This window comes from Falco punctatus (assembly GCF_963210335.1).
Source record: "Falco punctatus genome assembly, chromosome: 5".
NCBI classification, from domain to species: Eukaryota; Metazoa; Chordata; class Aves; order Falconiformes; family Falconidae; genus Falco; species Falco punctatus.
In genome coordinates, this window is record NC_137584.1 from 13,526,219 (window position 1) to 13,545,418 (window position 19,200).

Genomic DNA, 19,200 nt, shown 5'->3' on the forward strand with positions numbered 1-19,200 from the left:
AAAAAAAAATATTAGCAAATCAGCAGTGGAGCAATAGCTTTGAAGTTAAGAATTAGCTGCGAGGCTGTATACTTAGAGAAGAGAAAGATAAGGGTAAAAACCCCATAAATCTGCAGCTCACAGACAGCAATATATCTGTGTGTCTCTACTGAAAAGACAATTGCAGATGAAAGATACTGAACCTAAGTCATGCACTGTCAAACTATGAACCTCATTTTTCCCTAATTGGTTTGTTTAAAACTTTTAGTAGTGTTCTTGCAGTGCACCTCAGTGAGGCATGCAGTTTGACAGCTGCTGCAGAGATTATAAACACAGAAGTTGACCTCACATAAAAAGGACAAGGGGAAATGACATATTTGATAACAAGCCTTACAGTGTTTGAAGCAGGATTTCTGAGTACCAAGGAAGGTTTTTTTATCTATTTATTATAAAATACTTGAATTAGCTTTCCTTTGCAGTTTAAAACCCCAAGAAAGAAAAGCAGTATCAGTAAAAATAAGATCTGCTTAAAAGGTTATCCCATCACAAGTATTACTTGTTCTTCTACACATTATGTATCTATAAAAAATATTATGATCTTAGTAAGTCCTAGACATACTGAATGCTTGCAAAAACACATCTGGTACTGTACCATGTCTGTTCTTCCCTACAGCCACGCTTGTAAAGATGCTGAGAGGTGTATCTGTTGCTGTCTCTGAAATGGCATAAGTAAGAATTCCTGTGCTAAGTCAGATCTGCAGCCCCTTCTATTGCAGTACAATACAGCCTCCTGTCTCTGGCAGAGTCCAGGACAGGATGCTTCAGTAAAATAGATGTGGTTATCTAAACAGATATAATTTGGATTATTTTAGATTAAGCGTTAAATTAGAAAAGCTTCTTTCCTGCAATAGTTTAGGAGAACGCGGTCAGTTTTGAAAACAATGAACTAATTTCTATTGATCCAAGGAGTCTGTTATCAGATATGCCAGAAATTCAAGAACTGAGTAAAAATTTCAGCAGCTCTTATAACAGAGACTAACTGAATTATTGAATTCTACCCTGATCTAATTCTAACTTTTTGGGAACAATACAATAATACACATTTGTGAGTTCATGAACACTCTTCAGCTGGTACTTTTTCTCCTCAGTAAGGACTACAGCTTGGTCTTTCTACAGATCAGAATAAACTTACGTCATGGTTCCTCTACGGACACCAAAGTGGAAAGCATTTGGATATGCATGTATAAGGCCAACTCAAGGCTAACAGACAACAACATCAGAAATGGCTGAAATGAGAAAAGTTAGAGATATCTACATCTGTATCTATATATAGAATAAGACAGGTAACTGTAACACAGTTGCTAACCAACAGAGAAATTACTGGAACAAGTATAACAAATATCAATAAGGGTGTAAAGTCAGCAAAATCGGGGCCAACGGGACAGATTAAACTAGAGGCAGGCTTTTTGTTTGGAATGGGATGACAATGGTATTTCTTCTGGTGGAAGAAATTTAAAGGACAAGTTACCATATTGGTTGACAGTATTTTTGACAAATATGTAACCAGACTTTCCATGATATTAGGTTACTAGAGTTTTATTCAGCCTACAAAACCAATGGGATTAGGAGAAGAAAACAATGAAAACCCAGCAACTGTGCTTTAACGCTCTAAAAATGACCATGTTTTCACAGATTCTTCAAAGGATGGGATTTTTTTAAAGGGTGTCCCAACAGTACTGGCATAAAAGGCAATGGTTTTCCTATTTGAATTTTCCTTTTAAACCAGTAACAATCTCATACAATGCTCGTTCACTCTCTGAGAAAATTTTCAGTGTACGATACGGTTTTCTCAGGCCTTAGTGAACCTGCTAAGAGTATGTTAAGTCACAATTCATCAAGTAAAACATTAGGGCATAAAGAGCATGTTTTACTTGGAGGAAACACTTAACATAACAATTTTGCTAATGTTCCTGAACTCTAGAAAGAGTTTTCTTATTGATAATTTCATGCAAAGCTAACAAATTCAGTTATTTTGGTGCTTTTTTTTCCAGACTTCTCTTATCCAACTCATGTCTGTTGTTATGGTAAACATTTTGTCTCAGGGTGAAAGGTTAGTGGACTTCTCAGATATTTCCCAGCTGTGGCTAATTAACTGATGGCAGCTGAGAAAAGGCTGTGGACCCAGTCTTCTAACACTTCTGGTGAGGTTTGCATGGAGGCTGGTATCTCTGAGGCTGTAAGAGTGGCAAAATCTTTTGAGGAGAACAGGTTTTTCACTCTAAAAGATATCTGTTTGGAAAAAACATCATTCATTATGTACAATTCCCTCACCTGCATTAACCTGGTTAGATCTCACAACAGGTTAAAATCTGCTAGAATAACATATCAAATATAATGGAAATACAGTAAACAATCTAGCAATAACCAACAACATGCAACCAGATTATTATAGATCAAATCAACAGTCTCTACCAAGCAATAAAACTTGGAAATACTCTAACAAGTAGGAGAACAGAACTATACTTTCTCCACAGAGGAGCCTTAAAACCTAAATTAAAACAACAGCTTCAGAGTCAGCTGTACAACACCAAGCTGTATATGTTGGGATAACTTTTCTAATTTAGCGAAGTATTTTCAAAGCTCAAACAATACACTATTTTTCAGTACTCTCATGTAGATTTAAACATTGTCATTGCTCTTTTCTCATTAATGTCATTCAAAAACTTCAAATTGCTACACTACTAGAATTTTCTGGATCCTGGAGCAATGCCTACTCTCTCCTTATACTTTTATTCCTAACAGAATCCTCAAACTCTAGATATCATTAAATACCATTACCAACTTCATCCTTTCAAGCTGTAGGATTTCTTCCCTTCCTATCCAAATATTTCCTTACATTGCTGACACTAAGAGAGTTGAAGATTAGAGACACAGGCCATGAGGGTGTGAAGGCAAACAACTGTTACTGTCGTATCAAGACATCTTTAAAAATATTCATACTTCTGTTCACCTTTTCCCACAACCATAAAAATAAAAAGGTCTGATATGTTTTCCATCTTCCCATTGAAAACCTGGGATTTTTTTTTCATTGCTAACTGAACTGCAGAGATCCACTCTTTGACATCAGGTATGTAAACAACAATTGATGTACGGAAGTTTTTAAGTCACTTACGGTATCATTTTTCCCAGCAGCAGAAAAAGATAATTATTGAATCGCTTGGTTTAATGCTGTAGAGATTATATTTATTAGAATTTCAGATTTTTTAACCGTTTTTTAATTTTTTTTAATTTTTTTTTACAATTTGCAAGAAAGACACTGTTCTGCCTCTAGCCACGCATGACACATGTTGATAGATATGAATCATAATTTTCTGTTTTCACTTACTTTTGCTGTAAGATTTCATTTGTGTCAGCAAAACACTAATTGGTAGTGTCCCACGGTATTCATTTCCTACCTGCACCACTGATCAGGAAAATGACACGACTCCAAGAAGAGTCTAAAATTTTCAATGTTAAAGATTTTCTTTCCATTTCAACAGACAAGCATATGAATGTACTATAGATCTTGCTCCACAGATAGTGTCATGGATGTTAGTACTGCAAATTTTTCCTTAACCCTTTTGGGATATAAGCATGATGGAGAAGAAACTATATTTATAAGGATTTCTTTCAGACAGCGTGTCTACGAAGCTACACTTGTTACAGTGACACAAACGATAGCATTATTAATGTCAAGTGGCTAAAAAAGTCTCAAGGGATAAAACACAGATATTACTTAAACAAACTGGCTGTTCATATTATACAAGCAAATACCTGTTTACATATGTGATGTGAACACATACCATGGAAGAACAAATTAGTAATATATTAAGTTATTTATAACTACTCCTTAAGAAGCTAAAAACAATGGCAACCACATTACTGGTATTTATAGTAAGTATTCATGCTGTCAGATGGATTTTGAATAATGTCCCAGACTGGGACACAGCATTGTAGATCTTGGCTCAGATTCCTGGAGTGACAAACTGGGAGATGTGCAGAGCACTTAAATATATTCACACTTCCTGCATCCAAACCCGGTTCTCAATGAGATTAACTGACCCATTTAGCACAACCAGCGAGGAATGAAGGAATTAAACTTTTCAGGTATCCCTTCATTGTTACAGAAAGCCTAGCCTTCAAATCAGGTCTGGCTTCCCACTGTCATGCAACTTCATTCTAGCAAGAACTTTTTGTACAGCTATGAAAACACAAGTAGTAACAGCAAGCAAAACTGTTCTGTGATACTTTGTTTCCTTATTTTGACTAAAATAAATTAAAATATGCTTCTACCATTTGTGCAAGGTAAAATGTTCAGTCACCCTTTTCAAGTTCTTCACTTGTGGGTATGGAAGCCCTCACTCCCCCAGGCAGAGACAACAGCTGCCAGCAGCCCATCCTGCTGGCTTTAAGTGTTTTCAGACTTTCTTTCTGCAGCACTGCAGATTACACCCATGTAAGCACATTAACCTGATTGTTTCAGAAATATCAGATGTTACATTTCTGTACGTGGAATGAGTCTGAGAGACACTGATAGCGACCAAGAGTCAGTGATACACAGTCCTTTAAATTTAAGCGTAATGACTGGCATGTACAGTGTACATGTACAGTGTTAACCGAATCCAAAGCATTTTATGTAAATATTGTTAAAAAGGAATTATGTGTGGATTCAAACAACATAATGTTATGTTGCCTTGTACAATTTTACTTCCCAAATGTCTTAATGGCAGTTCCCATGATGATAATCTACCGTTTCTTGACACATTACAACAGTTCAGTAAATATTTCAAAGTAGGTTTGAGATTTTACACTTTCACAGTGCCACTATGTCAAATATGTTCTAGATACTTCGTAATACCTTACTCTTCCTAAGTAATACCTTACTCTTCCTAAAAGGTTTATGGAACAAGATCCTATGTAGTAAAGGAGATCATGTAAGACCAACAGAGAAATGTCCCCAGAGCTATGGAAAGAAACAGAGATGTGTTTTTTCCATGCTGTCAGAATGTATGCTATGCATGACTGAAGTACATGGATCACCTTCACAGACAAGCAGGCTACAAGAAAATACCTCTTTGAATACCTAAACATAGATCCAGCTCAGTACATAGTATATATTTTCATATGGAAGACCTTCACTATTAGTCAAAAATAGCTCATTTACCTAGCATTAAATTATAGTATCCTAAAATACCAAAAATATTTTTATGGTTACAGTGTGCATAGTAATCCAAAGGACAAAAGAAGTGCCGTAATTACATAGTTATAACAATCTGCTGGAAAAGAGGGCATTTCTGGAGGCAGGGTAAAGCTAGGCCTGGACCCTTGATTTCTGAAAAGCAAAATACACAGGCTGCTAGCCACTCCTGGGTGAGAGCCATGGGTCACCCGCTGTGCCATGAGGTTCATCTAACAGAGAATTTGAGTTAAAATTTCACTTTTTTTCTCTGCCAGATTTCACTGCCTACGTAGTTAATTGACCTGGTCCGTTTTTGAGGAATGTATGAATCTGTGCCTTAGAAACTACTGGATCAACCTGATCATTGGGTTCACATTCAAGCTTGAACCTGAGCTAACACTATAGACATGCAAAGTAATAAACCTCACTTTGGCCTAATTTATTTTCAAATTTAAATTTATTTTTTATATATTAAACCAAGATGAGAAGGAAGAAAATCAGAGGTTCTTTCAATGCAATACTAAAATGACCAACCAGCATGACGTGAAAAGCAAGATTTAAAAACAAATAAATAAACAAAATTGAGCCAGAGGTTTTCTTTATCCCCATCTTCACCTCCTGTCTCCTCCTTGACCTAGCTGGAGGTCAACCTGGGTTTAGTTTTTAGCGCAGGATACTGTTGGGTCTCCAGCTGCAAAGCATCACAGTTGAAGGCAGAGAGCATCTCACAGAGGGATCTGAACCTGACTGTCCAAATTCTGTGGGGAATGACTGGCATTTGGACTGGAATCCAGATACAGGATTCAGAAAAACTATTCAGCAAAGCTTTTCTAAGCAACTTTCCCAAAAGTTTGTAGCTTGACTGTTTCACCATCATTCAGTTTACCTCTCTTCCATGAATGCCTTCTGGTCCTGGTTCTCCTTTATCTCCTTTTTCACCCTACAAGAATTAATATTTATGTTATTATATATACAAGACAAATACTAACCCATGACATTTTTTAACAGGAAAAATATCGTAAGATTAGGGTCTGTTCTACATGAAGTGCTACATATACATTGCTGGCTGCACAAGCAAAACTATTTATTACATTCCAACAGAAACTCTTTCCAAATAAATGCCTCTGAAAAATGCCTAGCACTCTGCGAGCTACAGTTCTCTGTACTTCACAGTGTCACTGAACATCCATAAAGACTCACCACAGGAAAATATTCTTGGTTCTCACAGTGCTCCGAGAACATGGTGGTGAAACAGAAATTTACACTGGGAAATATTTTAATTTTGAAAGTCTTTGACATAAAATTAATTTCTTACATTCTGAGACTTTTTTAATAAACAATTCTTGTTTTAAATATCTGATAACAAAACTGTCCTCAATATTATCATTTGTCTTTGACTCATACTGGTATATGGTTCACTGATTGCATATGAAAAATGGAAACAATTTTTGTTCTGAAAATTTTCTCACAAGTATGAACAACATTATGAATCAAAAGAAAAAAAATATTGGGAAGGAAATAGTCTATGCAGGCTGGTTCATGAAACACTAACTACAAAAAACAAACACAGTATTTTTTGTAGGATACATGAAAGGATTCAGTTCTGTATTATCTCTAACTACCATGCTATTCTAGTTAACACATATTTCAAAGTGAACAAAACACACCTGCTTAAGAAGCATAATTTAAGAGAGAATGTATTCCAGAACCAACAAGTCTGGACAGGTCTATAAATGCATCTCTGTCTCTAGACTGAACTTTGTGAAATCATAAAAGTAACATAATTCTGGGAAAAGAACAAGGACTGACTTTACTAGAGTCCAAGACCTTTGTATCAAGCAAAGAAAGCAAACAGCCCTGCAGTGAATTTCCGTTATCTCCAGGGGACAACATTTGTCTGAGCAGAACCTATTCATTATGTCAGCATCATCTTCATAATTCTGTTAGGTAAATGGTACTGAACTGAGATCATTCAGCTAACTCCATTTGTACCAGAGCCCTGATTCAGAGCTATTCCTCCAGTGGCATTGACAGAGGGCATCTAATCTAATAATTGGTTTCGCAAAATGAGGTTGTATGAGCTTTCTCAAACAACTGAAGCTTACTAACAAATTAGCAACAGCAAACTGTGAATTTAATAATCCCATGCACAAGATGGTTTCGCTAGTTCATTGTTTCCATTTTAATACATCTTGTTGATAACAAACCTAATGTTACGCAGTAGCCTGAATCATACTGTTAAGGTTTTTCCTCAAGTGTTGCCTTTCCTGCTTGTCAAAAAAACCCCAAACAAACAAACAACAACCCAAACCCTTTAAACCACATAAATCTATGTATTTATTGCAAAGGTTTAAATGACACCAAACAGTTACAGGAATTTAGAGCTCGTTATTTTCATATGTTTAAACTATAAAATCTTTTTTGTTCGAGGGATTAAAGCATTGGTTGAGAAAGAAATATTCTTCCACTGTTTAAATTGTTTTAAAAAAATAGCTCACTTAAACTTTTAGAAGAAACTGCAAAAAATGCATTTTACTTTTCATCACTGTGACACACTGGACATTTAATACTGCTTTCAGAATCTTTCAACTAGTATCAGTTACACTGCTACAATCTTGCATCAGCTACAAAGGTATAGTCATATATTAGACACATCCTTATCCAAATATATTTCAAGAAGATTCCAATGTATGGAGCTGTTTTTTGTTCTATGACTTGTTTACCGGCTCCCATATTTCAAGAGAAAATGATACAAATATGTACAGATTTGCTTCAGAAGTAGTAGCAGTACTATCCTGTAAATTCCTTGATGTATAAGTGGAAACCTAAGGTAAAAGCATCTTGTCATAATTTGTTATGCAACATCTATGTTTACATAAAAACCTAAACCGAGAGCCTAAGCCAAAAGATGACCCTCCCCTCACCCTCACCCTCACTTATCATTTGCCTAGATGAGCAGCATGTGTTGGAGACTATGCCTTTTTCTCCTACAGCAGGCAGACAGTAACTTTAAAATGCTGGCGGGCAGTTCTAGACATACACAAGCGTTGCCGGTGAATGTGGGAAAGAAAGAAAAACTCCCTTGCATATGATTGACGAGATACTTGGGTCTAAGATGTTTGTCAGTTTCTTAGACAAAATGATAAAAAGCACCCCCCGTTAATGAGCCTCAGACCTCTGCAGTCCCAAGAGCCATGGGCTTTCTGCCAGGTATGCGATTTTACTATGAACATATTCTGATTTTTAATGGAGTAAATGATTTGTCCTCGCCAAGCCTGTTGTATGGAATGTCCGTGTCCTCTGTGAAGCCAGAATTCAAACCAGAGGTCCAATTTTTACAATTTATTCTCATGAGAACTGAGCCAAGTCACGCTCGTTTCTGCCTTTATGGAGCACACTATACTGCATAATTAACAGCTTCAAATCTAGCCAATTTGCAGAATCACTGAAGCCACTCTGCAGTGTGGAGGAGGCTATTAATAATCAACATCGTGGCTTACCTCATAGATTAACAAAAAGGAGATAAAAATGTGTTAATGCCATTTTAGATCTCATGTTTCTGTCTGCTTATACTATATTCAGATGAGACAATTAAAACCCATTTATTGCAAAAAGAGGATGACAAAACTCTGGCAGTGCCATGCCTTGTTTATTACTTAACTAAAACTAATCCAATATAATATTAAATTATTTTTATTTCTTTGGGTTCATTCTACTTTCAGTTAACCCAATGGAACAAGCTGATGGGATTGCTCCAGTATAACCGCTGGGAGGGATTCAGTCTGCTGTGTGTAATAGCAAAATCACTGAATTTAGTGATAATATTCTTTAATTACAGCCAGGGATTCATGCACAGCCCCTGCAAGTACCAGCCTTCAACTCAGTTGCCCACTTTAAGACTGCCTCATTTTCCTTGCATACTACTTCCTCCTTACTATAAAGGCAAAGTAATGTATTTGGAAATAAAATACATTCATACCTAAAAAGGTAAAGGATTTCTTGCAGTGCTGCCCTGTTAATGATACTAATCAGGAATTCCTGATATCCCTTGTTCCAAGCATTTTAAAGTACCGTTGTTAACAACAGCTGAAATACACTCCAGAGTACGTAAGCTATACAGTATCACTAACTCAGTGCAGATACCTCTTAATTTTTAACCTCTAAAGCTCCGTGATTTTGCCCCACATATCATTAAGATAGTTATGTGTTTGTTTGGTTTTTTTTATATTGTTCTGTGTTTTCCTACAGTTCTGTCTGAGCAGAATGCTCTATGTGAATTTTCTTTTTTTTTAACCATTTCTCCATAGTGTGTTCTAAACAGAAGCTAGCTCATAGTAATGCTTATTGATTTTTCCTAAATAAGTTCTGAATTTGAAAAATCAGCATCTTTAGTTCAAAAAAACCCAAACCTGTGGCTCTTCCTGTTTTTGCTGATAGATGTCTAGAGAGCTGGGGTTATGTAGGACTCCATCCCAATAACATTCTTGCTGACTGACTTGTAACCCTTCTGCAGAATGTGGGATAATATACTTCAGGAAAGTGGCAATACTCAGGGTGAAGCACCTCAGGACTACCAAGACACTATAACATTTAAAAGGAGGGGAAGTCAAGGCAGACTAATGATTTTGTCCCAGTTCAGGCTGGAAGGAATGGAAGAGTGACACAAAAAGCTTATTTCTAAACAGGCTTAACCTTTTATTACACAAGACTACTACCTAAGTAGAGTCAGAAAGACAGCGTAAAACATTGCAGAAATACACTTCTATTTCTAGTAAACTAAAATCAACAGCGATGACCTGGAAGGATGTCACTGTGAAGTCCGGGTCTTCCAAACCATTCTATTTAGGACATAGCAAGAAAGCAGGTGATCACAAAGCCTCACAGGCATCAGGAATTCAGAGTTCAGTAGGTGAACTTGTCAGGAAACTGACCAAAACCCCTACTGATTCCAAACTGTACCACCACTGTCTTGTGAAAGAGCCCCAAACAACAGATGTCATGAGTAACCAAGCCAGATAACATGTCAGAAGAAAGATCCTTCTGTCCTGCTTCAGTTAGACAGAGCAATACTGAAGACATTCATACTGGCTAACTACTGCTTAGTGTCATGCACATTTCTAAGCAAGCTCTAAGCATTTCTAAGCCAGTGAGCCTATATAAAGGCAAACTACCACCTCAACTGAGTCCAAAATCTTAGGCACAGAATGATCTGAGCAGCCTGTGGCTCCAAAACTGCACTGATGAATTGCCTCTTCCTGTCAGCAGGAATGAGGCAGCCATCCATTTTTATTCTTTTTAGAAAAACCTCCAAATGCAAAGTTACTTTGATCAATCAGAACAAAGATTAACAAAAAAATAAAATCAAGTCCAGTAGATGTTACAGTGTAGTGCTTTCTAAATGGAGAAAACAAAGGCAAAAATAACAAATAAAAAATAATCCTTGTAGCAGGACTGTAAAAAAGGATCTAGGGATTGTCATGGATCACACAGTGAGCAGGAGTCTAACACAAAGCCATTTTTTAAAGGTCAAATCCATTCTACATTTGCCAAAGGTAAATGAAAAAACCCACAATTTTTCTGGTTTACTTGCACTGATGAGGACAGTGAAAAACAGTGTGTATTTCAGGGCATCATATTTTTCATGGAACTTTGTCAACTTTTAGGTATCTGCTCTTCTCCAAACCAGAATGATCGAAAGTTTGAAATAAAAAGTTAGGAGGAAAGAGTGAACATAGAACACACTGATGAATCTCAAATGTGGGAAAGAACACTATAAACAGGACAAAAAGTTTTCCATAGTAATAATACAACTAATGGGTTTAATTTGTAGCCAAAATTATTTAGGTTTAGGGGGAAAAGAATAGGGGTTAAAAAGGCAGAGTAGTACTGTAACAGTCTAAGAATAGAGTGAAATTGCTTTAACTGTAGATTTTTCTTGAGAATGCCTTAGACAGACTTGATGATAATTCATCATATGGGTGTCTTATAAGGATGGGGCAGATATAACCCTGCACACTCTTCCAGGATAACATTTCTTCTAGACTGCTCTCTCTTGGAAAAAGTGACAAAGTCACATGTTAAAATAGTTTCAGCTTTTCTTAAGATGATGTGCTTGCTGAGTAATGATTATAGTACGTTGTTGTTTAACCTCAGCTGGCAACTAAGTACCACACATCATCTTGCTCACTCCCCTCCTCCCCCAGCAGCATGGGGAGGAGAATCAAGGAAAAAAAAAAAAGTAAAACTCAAGGGTTGAGATAAGAACAATTTAATAATTGAAATATAATAAAATGATAATAGTAATAACAATGAAAAGGGGAGAGGAGAAAAATCCAAAAGGAAGGGAAAACCCAAGTGATGGACGATACAATGGCTTGCCAGGCACTGACTGATGCCCAGCCAGTCCCTGAGCAGCAATCGACAGGCCCTGGCTGACCCTCCCCAGTTTATATAGACACCACGACATTCTGTGGTATGGAATATCCCTTTGGCTAGTTCAGGTCAGCTGTCCGGGCTGCGTCCCCTCCCAATTTCTTGTGCCCCTCCAGCCCTCTCACTGGCAGGGTCTGAAAAACCGAAAAGTCCTTGACTTAGTATAAACATTACCCAGCAACAACTAAAAACATCAGTGTGTTATCAACACAGTTCTCACACCAAATCCAAAACACACAGTGCACCAGTGACTAAGAAGAAAATTAACTTTATCCCAGCCAAAACCAGGACACAGTGTTTGCAGGAGACACATGTTTTAATGAGTCAAAACTCTCTCATTTAATAAATAAATTCTCTTTTTTCCATGAAGGCATTGAAAGATAGACAAGCATTAATTCAAATGCCACAGAACACAGAATGACAATACGACTGAGCTGTTTGCACTGTCACCATGCCATCATCACCAAGCACAGTGACTGAATAGCATTAGTTCAGAGATGAAGAACCAAAAAATAAAAAATAAACCAAATAACACAGATGAAAAAGGATCAGACCATGAAACATATTCTGAAGAGTTAGCAACCTCTTTAGATTGAAGGATTGTATGCACGTTCAATCAAGTCATGTAGTTTAAGTGTAATTTTTCATTCTTCATGAAAGCAAAACTCTCACATTGCAACATCCACAAACATTGATTTCTAAAACAGTCTACCAATTCCATGGCACCCTGGCAGGCAATAAAGTGTCCTCAGCTATTGCCTTAGTGAAATCTTTTCTTACATAGCCTACAGAACTATGATATACTTGAGAACTAAGCCTTCAGAAAACTCAAATTTTATTATTTCACATCTAGAAAATGCCACAGCAAGGCTACGAGTGGTGCCTTATTGAAAACACAACTGAACAATCCTTTGACCTCTTAATGTGTTCCTTACAGATCTCTGAATCTCACCTTGGTCCTTATCTTCAATGTAACCCTATCTTTTGGAAATCTAAAGGACTGCCTAACATTCCCTGATGCCGACCAGAGCTAGCAGTTAAGATCATTAATGAAATACTAAAAGGCATTAAATAATACTGTGATAAACAGAAAAAAAATATCTATGTAGAATAGTACATAACATACATTTTCATCCAAGACAACCTGTCAGGGTAAAAGAAACAAAGATACAACTTCATCCTTTTGGGTGAAAGATGTTAGCCAGCACAAGAAGAAAAAAATACCGAGATTTTGGATAACTCCTGCTTGCTACGATTTATACAAGACTAGCCGCAATCTAACATTTAGCTTTGCTATTCAATAATAAATGCCCCAAAGGAATGTACTTGGGCTTAAGATGCTCCACACTGGCTTTGCTTTTTGCCACATGAAATTTATATGCTGCCGTTTGCAAACTTTGCTCTGTATGCTATCCTGCCATGACTCAACCTGCCATCACCATTTCATTTTCTTTTTTCTCCCACCCCCTTTCAAAACTTTCAGTGTCAAGGAGAAAAACAAAATCAACATCCAAACCGGCACTCTTTTTAGTAATTTGGTAATTATTTTGGTAATTATTCCGAGACTTAGCTTTAAAGAAACATTCTTAACCTAAGACTAAAGTTTTATTCATAAAAACAAGAAAAAAAAAACCAAACAACCTAAAGCATGAGCTATCTGAATGCAGAGTTTCAGTCTCCTAGAGAATATGTATTCTTAACACGGAATCAAATATATAAATACTCTCTTCAGAGAAAGTACAAGCGGTCAGGTAAAATATAAGGAAAAAATAAGGACAAGTTACTAAGATTATTTTTTTTGTGGTGAATTTCATTTGCAAATGCTACTTGGTATTGATGTGCACAAGTTTTAATGGATATAAAATAGGCTTTCTAATGTAATGCAAAGCTTCCCAAAAAATCAATACAATGTTTATTTCAAGAATTTGCATCTACAGAAAGAAATCATAGGATTCATTTTAGATTCTAAAAACCCCACCACGAGCAGTAATGAATATTATATTCTTTACTCACTCCATCTGGCCAAGTCCTATAATACATTATATACATGGAATATTACTTCAGTTTAAAAATTTGTGTATTTCACATAATTTATTGTGCTATACCTTTCCTCATAATCCAAAAGCAAAAGGCTTTCCAAACTATAAAGATTAATGAATTCAGTCAGACAACTCATACAAGCAGCTTTCCATGAAGAGGCTATACAGGGTATGTTTATGGTCCAGTATTCCTCTCCTGCTACAGCGTAACTGGCTAATCTCATCTGCAAATATAAAACCAATCATTTCTATGACTCATCCTTTACGCTTCTCCAGACTTGCCTCCTGTCCAAGAGAACATCTTAACTTTCCAGTACCTTCTTGTTCATATCTAACTATTTGAATTAGTTTTAAGTGTCTTTCAATATTTTTTCCTTGAGAAAGCTTCTTCTTTTGTCACTGAAAAAAACACTGATTCTATTAGCCACCAAGAACTAGAATAATCTTGAAATGAGCCTCTCAGATACAAACCACATCCAGGCCACAGAAATAACCTTTCTCAGCTATCTACAGAGCTACCACTTTCACCTGGACTTGATCATACACACTATTGTCTCAAATGCTCCCTCACCCCGCTCTCCACCCACCCATTAGGAATGCTGTCACTAAAACTCTGTTCATTTATCTTTTCCTTTTCTGGTTCTCATGCACACATACTAAAATACTGGGAAACCCGAGTACTAAACTCAGTGTAAAACGTGGCACTGCAAGGCTTACACAAAGTCTCACCACTTACCCCCATGCAATAACCTTGTCCTTCAGCCTAATTCTCCTCTGGTGTGATGAGTGCAAAATCTAGACAACATGTGAAGCGTCATCTTTCATATGATTTATTTTTTAATTAACCAGTTTGCAGCTCCCACTTCTCTGGCAACTGTCCATACAACCAGCCCACAGGTTACCATACATGAAAACAATTGTCGTATTTCTGTTCTAGCTGGACCACTGTGCAGTGAAGTGTAAAAAATCAGTGGGTCTAGAATAAATAGGTGAGGGTTCTGCAGGCTACTTAAAGGAAAGAAGCATCTTTAGAAAGGGCACCCTGGGAAATTTGAGCTGTATCTACTGGCTGGCTATGAACAACAGAAGCAAGTTTAAGTTAACACTGGCTTTCAATAGGAACATAAAACTCATAAAATGCTACGGGCAAAACTTCTTTCTTTATCTGTGCACTATGAATTGGCCTCACCATACAAAGGAAGATCGATGATATGCTCCCCGTAGACAGTTCAGTCTTCACTTACTGTCACAGAAACTCTGAACTTCTCCTTGTAAAGTTAGCTAAGCTAGCTGCTTTGTTTTCTTAAAGTAAAGTCTAAGATTACAGAAAGACAGCCAGTGAGTGTACCGTACTGCTGACTGGGTTAGCTACATTAGACACATTCTTTAACTGTTGTGCAGATCTTTGGTAACAGCCTTAATACCCTTGATTTGTGTGCCTGCTCTGTCAGGTCTTCTTCAAAGTGCGTGCTTTCTAGGTATGCCTACATTAGCAGCGTGGCACAACAGAATGATGGAGAGTACTAGATGTTCACACTACACGTACTTTGTTGAAGCTATTCCAAATGTACCCTGGAGTAGCTTTAGTCTGTTTTCATGAACTCAAGAGCCATTCGCAACTACAGCACCTTAGGCTTGTTGCTGGAGCACATCTTTCAGTTTATCTTCATCGAAAAGGAATCATGCTGTTCTTCTCCAGCCCATAAAGTCATTATGTAAGCCTGTAGCACTTTCTGGTAATTAAGATATGCCTACTCTTCTGGAATACCTCGGCTGCTGAAGAAAGCCAGAAAGTAGTCTGGAGGAACAGAATCTGTTGGGATATAACCCAGTAAACAGGTTGGGGTTTTTTTTTTGTCAAAACAGTTTTCTGATTTACTACTTTACTAGGCACCACACAGTTGCAATAGCAGTGCACAGGGACACTGGAGATAGGAAGAAGCAGCTGGAAAGGAGATGGGGAGGAAGACTGTTTTTATCATTGAGAGTATTACCTTAAACATCAACTACTGCTAAGTGGAGGGGGAAGAAAAATAAATAAATAAAAAGACGCATTGGAAACTTAAATATACTTACACATGTACGTTGCTGATTTTCAGTAGTAACATCCACATCTGTTTTTGCAGGTACTACAAAACTTCCCCCAGCTCACAGTTTTATTTTTGGTATATTAATGAACAAAGGTTCTGTCATCTCCTGTTCTATAGTGACCAATGTGAGTAGCTGTTTTGTTGTTTCTTCTTTACTCTGTTCAAGAATTCTGATCCTTTTTCATAATTTCAAACAACTCTTATGCAAAATTGTGAGAGTCCATTTAGAGAGCTTGTTGACTTAAACATGTTTTTAAAAAAGTGGGTAGATTCAGTTTTGATATAAGGAAGAAATTCTTCACTGTGAGGGTGGTGAGGCACTGGCACGGGTTGCCCAGAGAAGCTGTGGATGCCCCATCCCTGGGAGTGCTCAAGGCCAGGCTGGATGGGGCTTGGAGCAACTTGGTCTGGTGGAAGGTGTCCCTGCCCATGGCAGGGGGAGTGGAACTGGGCGATCTTTAAGGTCCCTTCCAACCCACACCGTTCTGTGATTCTATGATTCAGTCTAAAAATTTACTTCTTCACGTTCATGCCTATTTTAGAAACATCACATAAAAGAATTTTTTAAAAGGTCTCACAGTATGAGGCTAAGCTATAAAAAAATACAAGTCTGCATAAGCATACATGCAATTTATGCTAAATGATGCTTTCTAATATTGCAGCATTAATACTGTTTTATTAGATTATCCTATTGCCTATTCTCATCAGATACCTGTCAGCACTCTCGTTTTCATAAAGAATAATCCTCTAGCAGTGCACAAAACAATCTCACTGATAGCAGCAGCTGCAGTGTACTGATAGCCTCCGTGCTGTGGAGCCCCACCAGCTCAGTCTTACAGCATATCTTTGCTAAGCAACTCCCAAGAACTGCCTCCTGTTTGAAAGAAAGGAGACTCACATGTCAGGAGCTCTATTTCGTTCGCAGTATTAAAGTAATATACTGCACCTGCCAGCAAGGATTCAGTTGTGCTTACTCTCTATTGCTGTAACGCTGCCTTCCTCCAGACCCTCCTTTCCGGCTTAAAGTTCCTGGTAAAGAAAGCTTTCCTTTAATAACTACACTGCAGTAAACCAAAAGAATTAAGTGATTTAATTTAGAAATCTATTACTTTGTATGTTACGAAATATTTTTGCGATTGTATTATATTTCCTAGAAGGGAATGACTTATTCTAGTACACATATAAATATGTATGTAAACATACAAGCATATTGGTGTAAATATGCACTTTCAACTGGAAATCAAGGAAATACACTCAAAGTTAAACCTATCACCAGATCTGGGATTGACAAAAAAATATCCTACCCTTCACTGTCAGAAAAAAAAAAAAAGAATTGCAGTCATATGAAACTATTTTAATTTTTAGTCCCGGTTAACTGTAAGACCAGATCAATGATACTACCTGAGGTTATCCAGAACCCATGAGATCTGTAAGGAACTCAAGTACTTGTGTATTTACAGTACACTGTATTTACAATGCTTCTCACAGCATTCCCAGTTAAAGACAAATTTTTCCTCAAATACACTACGCAAAGGTAGCGAACGTAAACAGCTTTTGCAAAAGTAAAATAGGAAAGAGAATAGACAAATACGTGTATGGGTGAGCATCTATACAACAGGAAAGGTAAGTTATGAGCCAGAAAAAAGTGAAGATAATCAAGAACAAGTAACAAAAATAGCAAGCAGCCAAAATACAAACAAACTCGGAAACAGCGATACAAAAATAAGTTTGAACAAAAATAACTGGATGTTGAACTTCAGTCAGATCTATTTCTCTGAGACTGTCTTGTGGGAACAGTCATATAATGGGCTATTTCCAGGCCTCTCTAATCCATTTGAGGTCACATCTAGTTTGCAAATTAACTTGTTTCTGGCATTTCTTAACTTTTGACTCAGCAATCACCTTTTTAAAATTCATTCTGTTCAGATTAATAAATGGTAAACAGCAACAATCATCTGCATAATGAATTATAAGGCCTTTCACCAAAGATAAACTGTGGAGTCAGAAGAGAGAATATTTTAATTCACAGCAACAAGATTTATCACTTCGATCTAAAAGACTAGGTAGCTGCAGCAGAGAATGACCCCTCTGTTCTGTTGAACCAAAACCACAGACTGAGTGTGGGACACCTTCCACTCATCCCAGAAAATGAACAATGCACTTAGCCAAGCTGATGAAAAGCATGGAAACCAGAAATTCTGTAAATTCTGTATTCTACTTTTGCCTCCAAAAAGGAGTAAGATTTACTACTGTCAGACAACATCCAGACCACATACCTTCTGGAAGGCAGTACAGTCAAACGGAAGAGCCAGGACACACTAGAAATCTTGGGTTTATTCCTACATTAGTACTGATGTACCCTATTCTGGCTTCCGAATTACTCTCAGTCTCTTCCATCTCTCTCAGAAATACACATACATATGCCACCTATTCCTCTTGTTTTCCCTAATTAGCTCACTTAAGGCCCATGTCCACCTCTACTCTCTCCTGTACACAAGTCTCTTGACCCAAGCCCCAGCGTTCACCCCACTGGTACTATACAACCCCCAGAACTGTTAAATGGAAACTGGGACTTCAACATGTCTGTGTAGAAAAAGGATAATGCTGTGTTCTCTGCCACTGCCAGTGGGTATTTCTCTGCTCCTCCAGAATATTTTCTCAGATACTAAATGTGCAGCACTCCTTATAAAAATTGTTACATTATTTTTAAATTAATTAGCATTTATCCAAATTACTTTTCAAAAGGTTTACAGCCTTAGCTGTTTCCAAACTAGTACATTTCTTCCAGGCATCCATAGCTATAATGGTACCCAGTCATCCATCTCTGGATATGCCTTCACAGAAATCTCCAAGGTGGCACAGAAGTAATCGTTCCTGGAAGCAGTACATCCAAATGACCTGGCACTCTGCTCACACTAATAAACCTTTCATCTCAACAGTGCCCACTAACGAAGCTGCGATGCTTCTGATACCCCAGATAGCTCATTCAGAACAGGCTTGGCTGTTTCTGCAGAACACCGCGTGTGCTTTCTTGCCCAGAGCTCCACATCCAGGCCTAGCATGCCAGAGGCTTCCTACGTTGCAGGAACAATTGGAATTTGGAGAGCTTTGTGGACTGAAATAAATTGTACTCATGTTCACATAGCCATTTTCAGAGTTTAAGATTATACCAAGTCGTAGTGGAGAGAAGTGAGGCTGAAAAAGATACCTTTCTAATGCCAGAAAAATGCACCTGTCAAATATTATGTTTCTAATCCAAGGCAGAAAGAGTTTTTGAGAGTTAACACCAGCATTTAGGTATTGGCAAAGTCATTCTCTCCTCCATTAATCTTGTTCTCAGCAAGACATGAATTGTTTACACTCAAACTTCATAAAGAAAAACATTTTGAGGTACACGACTAAATCTGGTGATGATACCAAATTATACAGGATAAAACAATTG

General features: G+C 37.3%; 1 protein-coding gene across 5 annotated transcripts in view; it reads right to left on the reverse strand.

The window, feature by feature from the left end:
• Positions 1-19,200, reverse strand: part of COL19A1 (collagen type XIX alpha 1 chain) — a 209,414-nt gene that overhangs the window by 106,138 nt on the left and 84,076 nt on the right. For all 5 annotated transcript variants that reach the window (XM_080388821.1, XM_080388820.1, XM_080388823.1 and 2 more), the window contains one exon: positions 6,084-6,137. In XM_080388821.1, the coding sequence (XP_080244947.1) occupies positions 6,084-6,137 (54 nt within the window). The remainder of the gene's footprint in view (positions 1-6,083; positions 6,138-19,200) is intronic.